Source organism: Juglans regia, chromosome 12, assembly GCF_001411555.2.
Source record: "Juglans regia cultivar Chandler chromosome 12, Walnut 2.0, whole genome shotgun sequence".
NCBI lineage: Eukaryota > Viridiplantae > Streptophyta > Magnoliopsida > Fagales > Juglandaceae > Juglans > Juglans regia.
In genome coordinates this window covers 25,096,604-25,113,423 of record NC_049912.1, presented here as the reverse complement: position 1 = coordinate 25,113,423, position 16,820 = coordinate 25,096,604, and the positions used below count along the sequence as shown (strand labels likewise).

Sequence of the window (16,820 nt, the reverse complement as noted above, 5' to 3'; positions counted from 1 at the left end):
GATAACACCATTGGATTTATGCATCCAATCCCGTTAAGGCTCTATCTATCTTTGACCCTGTTGTTGCTATCGTATCGTTTACATCGAAGATATTTCGCTGTACTTGTAGTCAATTGTATTTGTATTGGAAATGGAAACAAATACAGAAATAGAAAAAGATAGAATCGATAGCAGGTTCTCATTTTTCTTTAATAATTGGATCAAGTAGGCCATTGGAATTCCTAAGCTGGTTCACAACTGGGTTTATTATTCTTGTTTCTAATTAATTTTGTATTATCCTATCCTATCCTCCTAGCACAACTAGTTATATAAAATCAAGAAATTAGTGTAAAGCCAATGGCAAATACAAAACAAAAATCAAGAAAAACCTGCAAAAGCCAACCGATTTCTGAAATTTCAAAACAACGATCACTGTCTCCTGGGCAAGGATCACCATCTCCGGTCCTTCTAAAATTTCAATCGATTAAAATTCTCTCACCAAATCCTAGTCCCAATGAAAAGCCTTATTTTAATCCATTATAAACTTTGTGTAATCTCCAAATCTTCCTAATCCTACTCAGAAACTGCGAAAACTCATTTTATTTATGTCAAATACGTATCACTGCACCCTCCAAACTTAAATTCAAAGCGTTCATCGACGGAGAAAGAGAGATAACAGCACTCTATATATTGAATACCTACAATTGCGCAAGAAAATCATCATAGAAATCAAAGAATACTGAGAGATATGGCCGGATGGTATATTTTCTTTCCTCTTATTAGTGCCGAAGACTACTACTACATGAGTTTATTGATGCAATCATATCTGGAGCAACTCCAATGCAAACTCGAACTCGACCGGTATCGGCAACAACAATCCCAATCAATACTTTTCGAGAAAACTGTCCCACTCAAACAATTCACCACCGATACTGTGGATTACTCGCGACTCACATCCTTTTTGAGAGTCAAAAACTCGTTCCTTTCGCCGTGACATTGGAACCCACCGATTGACGTTTATGATGACTACAATTTAAATATATGCAAGAGAACCGATTTTGATGAATGGCTTTTTTACTGTTTCGATTCTGATTGGGGTTCCAGTTCCGATTGGGGACGAAGAAATAGACACTTACACTAACCAGCTGATCAACTTGTTCATGGCAGCATACGAATCTTATATTAATAATGAAGGTGATGAAGTCTAATGCCTAATTTGGATACTGAGAATACATCATTATTATTTATTATTTACTTTTTATTATTATTTAATATTTTATTATTACTTTTTCATTAAGATATATATATATATATATAAATATATACATATATCTATATAAAATATGTAGGTATATTATATCATTACTCTTAGTGCTCAATTTTTTGAGCGGCATTAGAGCTACAAAAATTATTTTATAAAAATAAACTCAAATTGATATGACTTCATTTCATATATTAAATCTATTTTATAATAAAAATAATTTTACAATTTAATATATGTACCATATCAAGCCATGTTAGTAAACCACATCACAAACTTACGTAATTTCATATAATGCATTAAATTTACTTTACAATAAAAATAACTTTATAATATGACAAATTTCGAGAATTTAAATTGCAGTCTGATCTTGAAGGCTGATAGAGATGGTTTAGAGTTGCACATCGAACAGATCTTAGAATATTTATAATAATTATTATATGATTCGCTTGCTGTGTTAATTTCCATCAATGTATCGAATTTAGAAAAACGTATATCACATTGGATTGGATTGGATTGTAACTATCAAACCAAGAAGCTCAGCTGACTTTGCAGACCATGACACTAACCCTCGAAAACATTTCCACAGCATGCATGGATATAACCCTTGAAAACAAATTCCGTTTCAAGGAACTTAGATTCTACTCAACTCGAAGATACATATCTTCATTTTCTTTTTGCGACTGCCGAAGTTTCTCTCTCGGTTCCTTCACATTCTTACCATTCTCTGATCATGCAATGTTGGCGGGTGCTTTCACCTAGGTGATCTTTGAGAATTTCTCTCAGGTAGTCTAGCTGTTCGGACCCACCTTGAAGTTCCTCCCACTAGAAAATATAGACCCGGAAATCCATTTTATCAGTTTCTTTCAAGGGCAGAAAAGAAAACCAATAAGAAAAATCACTTTGTTCAATAAAACATGTAAGAAATGGTATGCCATTGATGAACAAGAGTTCGATAGATGGACATGTATAGCGTGAAAGGACTAGTAGAAAAGCATGACATAGTAAAGTTGATAAAAGAAAGCCACACCATATAATCATATAATCATGTTTAAGTGTTAGGTTGTTTGTTTTCCAATAAAAGTCCACCACCTACTCATTCTAAATTGTGTTGGTGTGGGTGCTCAAAGGTTGAGAGCATTGGATCCAGAGTAACACCAACCATATACAAACTCTAGGCAGGCTATTGAGCAAGGGCATAAATGTAATCGAGCAAAAGAAGTATTTTACAAATTTTTCATTGTTAGCATCATTTTTAAAACTTATTTTCGCCAAGGCCCTATTATTATATCTTGATTTTGTTAAATTATACCATGTAAACCAGTTCAGCTCATGTCTACCAAGGCAAAGAATTATGGAATTTCCAACAGAAGGTAAAATGAGGAATACCTCTAGATGAGACAATGAATAGATCTTCCAACCAGCAGCAGTAATGTAGCGGCGCTTCAGCATGGTATGTCCTAAAGGTGCCCCTGCAGCAAAGAAAACTAAGAACATCATCAACTGAAAGCTAAATCATCACTATAAGGATGGTCAAATTACTCCATGAATTTCATCAGATGGAACATGCTACATCGTTATACAAGCAGGAGATGCCCACCCGTATTCCTTGAGAAATGAGTTGGCCCATCAATCTCCAAAGCAACCTTCTTTTCAACTAAAACTGCATCTAAAGTATACCCATCCACAACATACTCTCGGACCCAATCGAGGCCAGTGTTAACGAGAAGGCGAGCTACCTCCTTCTGAAAGGATGAAGTGATTTTATTATTAAACCTCCTAGTTTTTCTTGCACGGGAAATTTTCTCCTCGAGAGCACTTGTCAAAGATAGCTGAAGATGTGGGTATTCTAGATTCAAGCACTGGTTCACAAGATGAACTTGAGAAGCAAACATGATATCCTCCCTATACTGTTCTGAAATCCTTTGCTCCTCAAAGTGGCTCAGAGTTCTCCATATATTAGAAAAGAAAATCCGGTCCATTTGTCCAAAAACAGCACAAGACCAAGCAATATTCCCAAGCTGACCCCTATTAAAACTGAGCACGGGAGATCTCAAAACTCGATCAGAGTCAAGATCTTTACTGCTGTCCACGCTGCTTTCTTCAATACCATCTACAGTTCTTTTACTTAAGCAGCATTTAAATTGGCTAGAGTCCTTGAAGACACTATCTAAAGACTCGAGCAAAATGTCAACAGGCTCATATAAAGAGGCAAAAGCCCACAAGACTTGAGCAAGTTCCTGCTCATGGAAAGTGTGAATTATATCTGCCGCCCTTTTTGACAATTCTGAAAAGAGATCAGGGGCAGAATGCTGCATTGATGCAAAAGCACCCGCAACATTAGCAACATTCTGAGAATTGAACTCTCCAACCTTTGTCAAAGCCACCTCAGCAACTCTATCCATTTCAGATAAGTAAAGCAGCTCACCTCCAATCTTGGACAATGCCCATGAGATATTTGAGATACCTTGAGCTGAACATTCTGGTAAGGCTGTCATAGCAATACCCACAAGCATAGACATCTCTCTTCGACGGGCAAAAGCCAGCCTATGTGTTTCCATCATCGAAACCTTCTCCATGTTTTTAGCAATACGATGAAGTGCAGTAGCAATATTCAAAGGAGAGAGGGGTGAGGGGCTCAAGCCTTTCCCAACAGCCACGATTGTCTCTGCCGTAACCTCCAACACTTCTTCCGCAGTCTGTGCTTCTATAATAGCTCTGTTCAAATTAACTTCTTTCCTACGATCAGAGGGCCCTGAAAATTGGGATAGCCTCTGAACAAATTCTCCCATTGAGTGCTTCTTCTTTTCTTCAAACATCCCACCTGCCAACATACTCACCTGCCTCATTAGGTCATCAACATCATCAACAGTCTTCATATCTTGCAATTCAGATTCATCCTCCGAGTCATCAAACACATCTTCCTCGACTTTAATATTTATTTTCTCTTTGTTTACCATCTTCTTTTTGTTCTTCTTCTTTTTCTTCTTCCCAGTAATTAAATTCTCCATTTTACGAGTCAGCCCCCTCACCTCAATCGATTTGAGCGCAACCTTTCTCGCCCTCACACACCAATCCATTCCATCAGTGTCTTCCAGCAACTTTGATTTCTGCCATTTTTTCTTTTTCATGGGAGGTTTGATGCCCAAAGGTTCAAGCTCCCCAAGGAACTCCAATTCCCAGTCCAAATTACAATCTTTTCCTTTATCATCATCGCCATCACCATCATCAAGACTCACTGAGCTAACAGCGTGATTGTCTCTACCCAGATTTAAGCAATTTCTTCTCGGAAAACCTAGCTTGGGCTTACGGGTAAAACACCTAGCTCCCGATTTTAGCATTGGAAGCGTATAAACTAGTTTAGGATCGAAAACGAAGGGTTTTAAGCAAACTTGGTGTGGAAATGTGTTCAACAACCCTTCCATACTTTTCCTATATATGTGTGTGTATATACTCAGAATAAAAATTGCCACTGCTATCGCAAGTGCCCAATTCCCAAATGAAGAGATATCACAAAGTGTGGAGAAAGTGAAACATACCCATCAAAGAAATTCCACTGCTTGTCAAGAAAACCGAACCTCTAAAAGCAAAGATTCTCGACCTCTTCTTTGATACTTTCGCTTTCGAGAAGTAGATTGTGAGACAACAAAAGTTTGAGAGAGCCACCAGAACTGAACCGAATTCGACTGGATAAGAGAACGGAGATATTGACGATGCTCCAGTTAAACGGTGTGTCGTCTCCCCGTCAATGGAACTTGCGGGATCCTGAAAAGAAAACGAAAAAACAGTCCCACTGGATTTGAGGAGTATCAACGGTAGGCGTTGTCCCAGCTTTTTGCGCATCAAGCCCTCTTATATTGGTGTGTTTGGTCGTTGACGTCAGTTAAGTTGAGTTGAGATGATAAAATATTGTTAGAATATTATATTTTAATATTATTATTATTTTGAGATTTGAAAAAGTTAAATTATTTATTATATTTTATATTGAAATTTAAAAAAGTTATAATGATGAATTGAGATGAGTCTAGGATCCAAACTCACTAATAAGAAAATATTTACACAGTCTCTTACTATTCACACAATCTCTACACACCACATTTTTTTTAATTTTTATTTGAATAAAAATTATATTTGAAAGAGATTTCTTTCAAATTATATTTGAATAAATTTTTTTAAATTCATCCATAAATATGATAAGTGTCCAAATATGTGACCTAATGTATAAGTTAACGTAGTCTAATGTGGTCTTTATATAAGAAGCTAAAGGCAATTCAAGAGTCTTACTTTAGTAATATATGACTCTTGTATTGCCTTGTATCATTAGAATATTTGTAACTTGCACAAAGCATTAAGTAAAAACTAATGAGAAATGATAAACTGCCAACTAATTTACTACTCTCAGACTTCTATTGAATAAAATAATATTTTTTTAAATTTGATTTTACTTTTTGGTTTTGATTTGATGCATCTAAAATTTGAAAAAAATTATATTTTATAAGAAAATGGTAGACAAATTGTAGATGAGTTGTTAGTGTATCACTACTCAAAACTAATATCAAATATTAGTAAATATGTATAAATATATATATATATATATATATATATATACACACAAATAGTGGGGCCGGGGTGGGGCTAGCCCTGGGATTTCTCACTGTATGGTCGGGCAGATGAGGGCCGGTAGCGGGGTGTGGGGCCCCGCTGCCCACCCCTAGTTAGAAGAAACTTCATCCATCTGATAGATAATTTTGTTCTAAAAGAAAATAGTTTTTCTTAACACATAATTAAAATGTATTGTGTAAAAGGAAAGTGATTTGTATAAATTCGGGGTGCAAGTCTTTTGAAATAAATATAACCCACTAAAAGAAATTAATATTTTTATAGTGGATCTTATTTCTTTTAAAAGATTTGCATGAAACTTACACGTTGTAAATCTATATATAGCATTACTTCTCTCATCTGAGGCCCCACCAAATAAAATGCCACCACTTTATAATTTTTAAGAGAAACATTACTAGGTGGTTTTGCACTCGCAAACAAATGATATAAAAGCAAACTCATCCCATCAAATAGGATAACAATGAACAATGGAGAGTGTATTAGTATACAAAGACAATTTGTGATTCTTAACACGAGCCTCTTGTCAACCTTGGGAGCTGTGACCAATCCAAGCAGGTTTTGGTCTCGCCCAATGCTCCCCCCCGTCTCGCCAATGAATCTGCCACTTGGTTTCTTCTCTGTATTAACTTATTTACTATATATAAGCGCTTATTCCGTGATTTATAGTTTGATTTTAAATCCCTGAAGTGAAAGTACCCAAGAATCTGCTGAATAGTACCACTGTAACGAAGCATTGGCAAGTGCAGACAAGATGCAAGGCAACTGGATTCCATAGGAATTCTTCTTTTGTCTCCGCTAAAAATCTTTTTATATATAGAAATAGCAAACAAACAAGTTAGCAGGCAATTGGAGCCATGGTATTTCTTCATTTATCTCTAATAAACCCTTCAAAAGTGATGCATTCGGGTTCAAGATTTGCTTGAAACTTGAAATAAAAGAAGATAACTGGGTTGGGTTCGTGGTCTGTTCACGATTTAAAGGGGCTTAATTCTTCTTAGGGTTTTTTTTTTTTTTTTTTCACTGCCTCTCTTATAGATATATCCAATTAAAAAAGAACTGAAATTATATAAAAATTGGAGCTTGATAGTATTGTACTGCAGTTTGTGTCATAGGTCAAACTGTATTCTATTTGTTAGTTCAGCTCATTGTCTTGGAACAAGATGGCCACTGAGCCAAATTTCTAACATAGGACAAAAGGGTGAAATTGTTCTTGAAAGCGATAAGTATTAATCATAAATACAGTACAATAAATTACCTTTCAGTCCATATCACCTCTCTCTCTCTCTCTCGCCTCTTGGGGTTTTCAAGTTCAAAGCAACCTTCATTCAGCACTCCATGTTCAAACCAACTCTATTTTCCACCAACCAGCAAGAAAGGTTTATTCTCAAGGTATATGCCTTTTCTCAAGGTATATGCTTTTTCTCAAGGTATATGCCTTTTAGCCTTTTCGGTCGGTCAGCTTTGAGATTTTTGTAGTTTTGTGGTAAAATAGGCTTTCATGGTATTGGTGATGGCCACCAAATACATATGCTCTTCTCCTTGTCTTAGACTAATGGCAGACACCCTTCTCAAACTGTTACTTCAACTACTCTGTACTTTTCCCCATGGCTCAAGGCCGGGGGTAACATTTGTTGTGCAGCCATGGATATGTTTGTTGATGGTCATCTAATCAATCTCTTAATGTTTGGCATGAACATATGACATAATGGTTAGATGCCCATCAACGAACACATCCATGATATATTGCGTTCCTCTCCTCCTCACACACTCCTCTTTTGCTCCTCAAAACTCTTTTCCTTGGTAAGCCAGCTTTGTGTGTGCGCTTTCTGCAATTTATTTATTTAGAAGAATGTTTATTATTTTAGTTCTTTATGCATTTGCCCCTCTCTTGCTTTGAAGATCCTCGTATCTTCGTTTCTATGTTGCAAAAATGATACCCGTCGTGCCTGCAATGCATTTCTTGGTTGGTGATATTTTCTTTGGATTGTTGACTGTGGCAGAACTGCAGAAGATATATGTCATAGGACAGCAGAACAGTCAGAACCATCTTCGTTCTTGTTGAAGAATCTCTTCCTTTAAAATGAAATACCAATATTTATTGTCTGTGCATTCTTTTCTATGTATGATGTAACAACTCAAGAATTTCTCTGCATTATCCATGGATATTGCTGCAGACTGGTGTCTGTTGTTCAGAAAGCATTCGAAGCCACTTGTTGGGAAGCCGAATCCCCACCGTGTGCACAAAGACTTCTGAGGTCAATCATTTCAAAGCGTGGATGTTTCATCTTTGCAGTGTCTGTTTTCACAATCTTTCAGAGGTGGTGACCGAGGTTGTGCTTGAAATCAACTCTGCTCTTGATCTATAAAAACACTCATTTCTCCACATAAAATGTCTTATAAGAGGATTGTGGTAACTCTTTATATAGTCCAGGATGAATTTGTTCCTAAGTCATTTGAGATTTCTCAATACGCCCCCTCATGTGTGGACTGGTATTTCCGGTACTATCATCGTGGGTAAGTCATAAGAGCTCATCATCAGTCATAAGTTAACCTGGCTCTGATATCATATAAAAACATTCATTTTGTTTTTCATAAAAGGTCTTATAGGAGGAGTGTGGTAACTCTTTATAAAGTCCAGGATGAGTTTGTTCCTAAGCCATGTAGGATTTCTCAATAAGATCCATCCCACAATTCAAATGATTTACAGTCATACACTTTGTCTATGCAGATACGTACGCGTTGTTGCATAAAGTCCCAGTATTATTGTTAGATTTCATATTCTTAACAAAACCCCCCATGAACGTATTTAACTGCATAAAAGGATGTTAAAGAAGGCCTTAGGAAAGAAAAACATTGATAGGCGCTACATCCAAATGAACTTCATTGTCGATGACAGAGGTAGATGCAATAACTGAGAGGAACTGAACTTCTTGCAGCATGCAAAAACTTCATAGATTTGGTCTGGGTATGGAATGCCATTCAGAAATTGAGAAAAGGCCGGAGCATGAACTCTTATTTGATAAGAGGAAAAAAAAAAAAAAAAACAATTTCTTTTTGTGAGGTTGTCATTGTCAAATGGGTTGAGATTATGAAAGAATTATTGCGCTAGTTGAGTTCGATCACCAAGTTTAACGGTATAACTCCATCCACCTCCTCGGCCAGTGGCAAATCAGACAAAGAACGTTTATTTCTCTACCTGATCACTTCTCTTCTTACGGTTCCTTAGAGCTCGTTAGCCCCGTTGTCCCGCCTGCGTGCCAACCGTTAGACGGACTCTCCGAAGGATTGATTTCTGAGTATCACCCCCAAGCAGCCATCGCAGCAATGAAAGTTCTCTTGATCCCCTTGTTACAACAATACCCAAGTTCCCAAGTCTTTGGACTGAATCCTTCATAGTGTTGGGTTTTGTGCTCTCCTTGCGCAATGCACATTGTCTGGAGTACTAGACCGTGCACCCTTGATGCGGAGAGAGAGAGAGAGAGAGAGAGAGAGTTGAACGTGACACTTTCCGTTCACTTGAGTTGATCTCAGGTTAGAAGTTGGAAGATTGAGTTGAATTTGACAATGTCATAGCTTTTTAGCAGTGGAACTTTGAAGAAGACTCTTTGAATAGAACAACTTATAGTCTTAGACCCATTAGGTAAATTAGGTGATGCAATATTTTTTTAAGGTTTGTTTTCTAGTGCTTGGCTGAGTAGTGCAGAGGATTTGGGCCTGCAGATCTGGCATCGTTTTGCCGTTCAAACCAACAGCTTATGCATCGAAAACAATTGATTCATATTGTCAGATAACAATAATTCAAGACCTACACGCACACGCACATGTAAAGCATATCATACAGACCACAGCCATCTGCAGCAATACACAACCTGATCAATTTCCAAACTAAATTACACATCTAGATCTGATTGTGCTTGGATCCTATAGTTTTAGGTACGCGAATCCGAGTCCGAGAGAACCAAGGCCGGCCACTCGGCTTCAAAGTCGACACCTTCACACGACTTATTTACATCGAATATAGCTCACAGACAACCTTGTTAGGCCCGGAACAGTACTTGGTCGGACTCAATATTGGCTCGGGCATTGAACCTTAAGCTGGACTCGGACATGATAAAGGTGCATATTATTATATATATGCACTACTTGCACCAATACTAACATGTTCTAGCTGTCTCAACGTCCCCCTAATTGCAGGGAATTGAATTGAACAAATCTATATAACAGTAACCAAAAGAAAAAATGACAGACCAGTTCAACATGATTCGGTACAATGACTGAGGATGCCTTTCTAGATACCGCCACTAACACATGAGAACAATCTATGGCTCCTAAACCGCACAAGTAGCTTGGGAGCAGGTGCAGTTTCCATTCTCTTACCTTCAGGCGGTGTGAATCCAACTCCATAGTCTCCTACAGACCTGTGTCGCCGGTGGCGATTTCTCTCAATATGCAAACCGGCACCAATCTTCTGGGTCGAAGGAAGCGTATATACATGACTCTGATCATTGATGTAGAAGTCGGCTATGTTGTAACTTTGAGCATCCCCAGAGGAGAGACAGCGGTATTCTCGGCGAACTCTGTTTCTCTTGATTGCCTTGTAAACCATGGGGATCAGACCCTCCATCTATGACCTGTTCTTTCTAAATTGGAATGAAATTAGAAGGAAGACAACATGTGAAGAAGTTAATGAAATGTTAGAACTTTAGGCTTATTGGGTTAGTTGGTGCTTGATATATACCCCCACACGATTTCTTAATTCTGAGAAGCATCGAAGCCTTACACGCATCATTTTGTTGTTTGACTTTGAAATGAAGAATTTCATCTCATCTCATCTTATATAATCATTATAATTTTTTTAAACTTCCACACAAAATATAATAAATAATTCAACATTTTTAAATTTTAAAATAAAAATAATATTATAATAATATTTTATTCAACTTTCAATAAAAGATCTCATTTCATCTTAACTACATAACAAATTAGGTCTTTCTTCTATACATATCTCTCTTCTTTTTTTTTTTTAAATGGTGAACAAATATATAAAATCTTAAATTTAAATAAAAGAAATTTCCCAGTTAGCTGTAAAATGGGTTATATAATCGTCGTAGTAATATCATTATTTTTATTCATTTGCCCACCAAATTCTCTTCAATTTCTGGTGGCAATCAAATCTTGGAAAGTTGGTGTACACCGATGAAGATGCCAATGTCATTAACTTCCAGTAATTCGTCAAGGAAAATTTGGCCTGATAAAGGCATTTCTTCCTTGAAAAAACTGTTAGGCATTTAAAAGGCTTTGTTAAGGTAAATCAAATCAATAATCGTCATTGTTTCTGTCATCGCCATCCTAACCATGAAGTCATAGTGCATATAGAAGTTGGACACGCCACAAATAAAGTCTAAGAATTTAAGTTAAAATACAATCGGAAGCTATATATATATATATATAAAGCAAGCTTATCTTCTTCGAAGTTGATTGGGTCTGGCTCTTTATGTCATCCATTTGCCAGGTCAGAAAAGAATCTTCTTAGCCCTGTCCTTCAATTCTGCGTGCTAAATTCAGGAAAATTCAGCCAAACTAGGCATGCTGATTGGCATTGCTGACCCAGATCTTGAACCTGAAGTCTTATCTTCTTTGAACTTCCACCGGCGCTGTATATGACCAATCATGACGTTTTTCTCCTATAAACAATCTCTTTCTGCATGATAATATCAGACATATTATTATGTGTTTCTTTCATTTTTTGGTATTAATCCACAAGTTGACTGAACCAGAGATACTTGTGGACCAGTTGTGGTTGTTGTACACTGTAGCCTGTACCGAACAGTGGCCATTCTTGTCCACTGTTGGTCTCTCTACCAAACACAGTCGACTGTGTTTGCTAATTCTTCATCACTACATTTATGTTGAACGACAATATATTTCTCTATTTCAAGTGAAACGGTGTCTATTTTAATGTTTTGAATACCGTACCGGACGTTGTATCGATCAAGGCATTGGAACGAAATATTTCGATATCGGTACTGTTTTAGAATAGCATTTCGGAATAACGTTTCGGAATAATCGATATATAAATAAATTATATATATAAATATATATAAAAATTATATTTCAAAATAATAGTCTATATATAAATAAATTATATATAAATACATATATATAAAAATTATAAATAGTCTAGTCTGAATTAGAGGTTAAAAAATAAGTTTGTAGTTTGAAAAAATGAAAAAAAAAAACATACCGGCCGAAATATAGGCCGGTACAGGCCGAAATTTAGTCCGAAATGGCCGATACCGGCCGGTACGGCCGGTATTTTAACCGGTACGGAACAAATATAGTACCTGTACCGGCCGGACGGCCGAAACGAAAAATTTCGGCGTACCGGCCGGTACGGTACGAAATTTAAAACACTGGTCTATTTACTATGAAATACACGATATTTTAATCATTTATGTTGACCGACAAGATGTTTCTTTATTTCAACTGAAACATGTTTTACTGTATAAATACATGAATCCTAAGAATAGGTAGAAGCCCAGATATACAAGAGCATCACAGTATGCTAGTTCAATAATACAATAAATTCATGGAAGCTCATTCCATACAAATCAATTACAATCGATTAATAGAATAAAGTATTGAAAAATAATTTTCTAAGCTCTTTCATTGATCACTCTCAATTTTCGAAGCTTCTATCGTTCTTTTCCCTCCAAATGCACCTAGTAGTCATATTTGGACTATTTTTCATATTGCTACAATATGAAAGTTACCCTAAAAACCTCTCTCGACATCACCCAAATTAGTCCCACCCGAGTGAAGAAATCACTCCATAAGGTTGTGATAATTTTGTAATGAAGTAATTAATGATCAATGAATTCTCCACTCTTTTTACACATACAATACTACTCAATGATAATGAATCGACGTTTCCTTAAATTGTCAAGTGTGAGAGTTTTTTTTCAAGAAAATAGTGTCTATTAAGAGTGTCTTTATCTTCCAAATCGGAGAGGTTTTGATTCAGAGATGAGTTGAGATGTGTTGAGATAGTTTGTGAATAGTAGAATAAAAGTTGAATTATTTATTATATTTGATGTGGGAATTTAGAAAAATTATTTTGGGATTCGAAAAAGTTGAATTGTTTATTATATTTTATATGTAAATTTAAAAAAATTGTAATGATGAGATGAGATGAGTTGTGATGAATTGAGTTGAGATAGGTTTTTAATCCAAACCTTTCCTTTTTTAATCATTTCACTTGTTGAAATGATCAAAATACCCCTATTTCACCTGTTGAACGCGGCTGCCGGCTAGGAATTTTTTATTGAAATCGTGTACTGCTAAGCTTTCTTGCTTACCTAATATATACGTGTATTCAGGATGTGTGTGTGTATGTTAAATTTATGTAAATACGTCTTCTTACTTAAAAAAAAAAATTATGTTAATACGTATGCTATTATGGTTGATGTATGACCCACGAGAAGTTTATCGATTTAAGATTCTCGATGACATGGCAAAAACTAAAGACTCTAGATAAGCTTGAGATTTGAGACAGCTCATAAATTCTGTAAGACAATTTCTTCATTTGGAGACATACAAGGATTGCAATCATACAAAGCACACATCAGAAAGCACAATGTCATCCAGTACTATCCAATCTTCCATATTTCTCAAAGAAAAACATACATCATACCACCCACCTCACCTATAATTTTTTTATTTTTAACGGTAAACAAATTTTATTGATAAAAAAGTAGCTAAGAACTCAAGTATACGGGATATATACAAAAGCAACGCCCACACATGCACCTCTCCTATAAGTAAATGACTCATCCAGTCTATATAACACTCCTTCCTACCATGTCATCCAGCACTATCCTACTAGGGATCACTTCAGAATTTTCCCTTTCTGGACCACTTTTTACCAAATTCTGTCTTCATCAAATCTTCTTCAATTTCACTTTATATCCCACAATACAATAATTTATACCATTGGAAGGGAACTCAGACAGTTAAATCGATGGTCATGAACACGAATTTCGCCATCCACCATGTAATTACAGGGGAGGAGTGCCATTTTGAGTTAGCTCTGTGATTTCTGTCCCCTCTTATTTGTCAAAGTAAATGGTAGCTTACATTCGCACTATCTATTACAAATCCATGATCAAAAGAGAATCATAGTACCAACTTGATATGTCAAGTAAATTCCATGACATAAATGGTGAGTTGAGGTTCCAATTGCTAATTCCAACTACTAAAATAGTCACCTTTTCATATTCTTCTCACTGTGTATATTTTTTTGGCATTTTCCCAAATACAATGAACTGAGATTCTGAGAACTTACTAAAGTTGAGTTACTCTCTTTTTCCTTTCAAGATTTGCATTTTGACCATAAATTCTCTTTTATGGATTGGAAAAAAAGTCACCTGGCAGTTGTAACTATCTTGAATTGCTCAGCAACATCTAGGAATTTTTTAAAGGTACATACTATCAAGGTCTCAGAATTTTTTGCTGCTGAATAATATGAATGAATACTTCACACAACACCCACGATATGAATGACTTTTTTTAAAGGTACCTACTATCAAGGTCTCAAAAGTTCTTGCCCCTTCCTTTCCTCAAGACACCAGCAAAATAGATAATGCAATTCCTAAAGCTTCTAGGGACATTTTTATTCACTAAGATCTGACAAATATACAATGCATTCCAATAATATATTCAAGAGCAGAGATTTGACTGAAGAAAACTGAAGTAAAATGCAATAATCAGAACACTAAAGAATAGATAAAAAAGTGGTCCTTAAGTAGTATTTCCAAGTTACTGACAAGAAAGATGATCTTTGAACTCAGGTTAGTCAGACTTATAAAAGGATTAGAAGTATTTAAGAGAAGGTAATAAATAGATTATTATTCAAACAAGCGGTTCTTCTATCATAGAGTCCAATCTGAATCCCTCGAAGCAACAAGGCCACCACCATCAGTGCTTATGGATTCTGCACAAGAACATGATATATGCGGACAAAACTGTCCTTTACCTTTCCCATAAGTTCTGGAATCGTTATCCACATATTCAGCAGTCCTAGAGTTAGTTAATATATGATCACTTGCTACATCAACACAGGCCACAGGATTATGATGGGGTTTTAACCTGTCATTACTGCAGTTATTGGCATCTTCCTCCTCATCTGACAAGCATCGGCAACAGTCGGAATCATCGATCTCATAAATCTGGCTAACTAATCCTTCCCTCCACGATATTCTCATCTGGGATTGTGACACGTTATCTAAAGTAGAATTAGAAATCCAAGAAGCTTGATCGTCCAAGTTTTTTGGAAATTGGGTAAAATTTATGGAGTTGGAAGAAGTAGTTAGACAATCAAACCGGAAACTTGAGTCAACAGGATCCCCAATTATTTGGCTTTTGGGAGACAATGTTGTCATTTGAAGAACTTCAGCCGCCGAATTGAGTTCAGATTCAAAGTCATGTTTCTTGTAACTCTCTTCATTCAACCATGATAGGCAAAGTCTACCTGAGCTTGAGTCTGATTGTGGGGTTTGCATAACATTTCCACTACACAAAGAGTTCATGGAGAATGGAGAATTCTCAGGTTCAAGATCACAACGATTTTCTTTACCTTCTTTTAAGGTGATGGCCCCCCAACTAGCTGTTGCATGGGGAGAAGACATGACGGCTAATCCATCAAATTCAGGAAGTCGATTTGGAGAAATTAAAGTGCTTCTTCTTCTGTTACTATCAGTAGTACTAGCCGTATTACGATCGCTACATAGATCTGAAGAAAACTCATGAACAGTTGCAGGTGAGGAAGGAGAATGGACTATGGCAGACCCTCCTAACCTCTGCAATCTACACGACCCATTTTCAGAATTCTCCTTTTGATCCTCTTCCTCCTCGTTAAATGGAGATAAAACCCAATGCATTGAAGCCTCGGCTGGTTCAGGGATCACAGTTGAATCATTACCAAACCCAACAACGTCTTCGAAATCATCAAAACTATCAAAAGGCTTAACGCTACCAAACCCAGAATCATTTTCTCCTACAGTCAGAATCCCTCTAGGCCTGCACTTCCTTTTGTCGGTGACCCCAGAAACAATGTGACCAGCACCATAACAACCGGGAGTTATCGTGGTCGAGACCACGGATGATCCGCACTGTATCTCAGGCGACACAGAGGCCATAATAGGAGGTGTCTTGCTATTGCTCCTGTTTGAGTTCTCCTCCACAACCTTACCAATTTCAAAATCCAAACCCGGCCCACTCGCTATCTTAGTCAAAGGAGTATAAGTTGCATGAGCACCCAATGGTTTGAGCTCGGTGACCTTACCCACGTCACCAACCACCCTCGCCAGTTCTTCTCCTTCAGACTTGTTCACGGGATCGCCCCCATTGTTCAGAACCGAAGAAGTTTTCGACTTTTGCGCGGTTCTAGAACCGGCTTTTTTTCCAGATTGCCGCTGATACGGACGAGGGTTATTATTCAATTTCTGCCCTCTTTTTGTTATGGGTCTATCTGAGTTTTCTTCGGCAAATGACTTTGACAGAGTGTTCTCTTTTGAGGGCTTAGATTTGGACAACTTCGAGACCCTTACAACTGGGGCTGATTTGGGAGTTTTAGAGATAGTTTTGGGCATTCGAAAAGGGGTTTTCAACTTTGAATTAGAAGAAGAACTTGAGGAGGAATGGTGGTGAGAGAAGGAGAACCTGAGACAGCATCTAGGACCTTCCATAGACACGGAAGAAGCTTCACTGCAATTGCTACTGCTGCAGCTGGAAATGGCATTGAGATCCTGAAATGGATTTCGAGAGGGACTCCGCTTCTTCTTCCTTCGATTGCTCTCTTCGTTCTTCGCCAGTGCCAGAGAGGGTTTCTTCGGGATCTTAGACGAGAAAGTCCGGTTCATGGTGCAACGACACTGAGAGCGAGAGGGAAACAGCGCCAGAT

General features: G+C 37.0%; 3 protein-coding genes across 3 annotated transcripts; all 3 read right to left on the bottom strand.

Moving 5' to 3' along the window:
• Nucleotides 1-1,651: 1,651 nt before the first annotated feature.
• LOC109005030 (RAP domain-containing protein, chloroplastic) lies at nucleotides 1,652-5,067 on the bottom strand. Its single transcript, XM_018983793.2, has 3 exons — nucleotides 2,841-5,067; nucleotides 2,630-2,712; nucleotides 1,652-2,065 (listed from the first exon to the last, which is right to left on the bottom strand). The coding sequence occupies exons 1-3, from the start codon at nucleotides 4,663-4,665 to the stop codon at nucleotides 1,958-1,960; spliced, it is 2,016 nt and encodes a 671-aa protein (XP_018839338.1). The 5' UTR covers nucleotides 4,666-5,067; the 3' UTR covers nucleotides 1,652-1,957.
• A 4,549-nt stretch (nucleotides 5,068-9,616) lies between these two features.
• Nucleotides 9,617-10,621, bottom strand: LOC109005032. Its single transcript, XM_018983795.2, has one exon. It carries the CDS (start codon nucleotides 10,482-10,484, stop codon nucleotides 10,149-10,151), a length of 336 nt encoding a protein of 111 aa, XP_018839340.1. The 5' UTR covers nucleotides 10,485-10,621; the 3' UTR covers nucleotides 9,617-10,148.
• Nucleotides 10,622-14,790: 4,169 nt separating this feature from the next.
• LOC109004929 lies at nucleotides 14,791-16,509 on the bottom strand. Its single transcript, XM_018983628.1, has one exon. The coding sequence runs from the start codon at nucleotides 16,507-16,509 to the stop codon at nucleotides 14,791-14,793; it is 1,719 nt and encodes a 572-aa protein (XP_018839173.1).
• Between the last annotated feature and the right edge of the window lie 311 nt (nucleotides 16,510-16,820).

Excerpts from the sequence above, each read along its gene's own strand:
- LOC109005030 (XM_018983793.2), bottom strand. The coding sequence starts at position 4,665 with ATGGAAGGGTTGTTGAACACATTTCCACACCAAGTTTGCTTAAAACCC. Across the intron at positions 2,713-2,840 it reads TCATTTCTCAAGGAATACGG|GGGCACCTTTAGGACATACC; the intron begins GTGGGCATCTCC and ends TCTTTGCTGCAG. Across the intron at positions 2,066-2,629 it reads ATTCATTGTCTCATCTAGAG|TGGGAGGAACTTCAAGGTGG; the intron begins GTATTCCTCATT and ends TATATTTTCTAG.
- LOC109005032 (XM_018983795.2), bottom strand. The coding sequence starts at position 10,484 with ATGGAGGGTCTGATCCCCATGGTTTACAAGGCAATCAAGAGAAACAGA.
- LOC109004929 (XM_018983628.1), bottom strand. The coding sequence starts at position 16,509 with ATGCCCAAAACTATCTCTAAAACTCCCAAATCAGCCCCAGTTGTAAGG.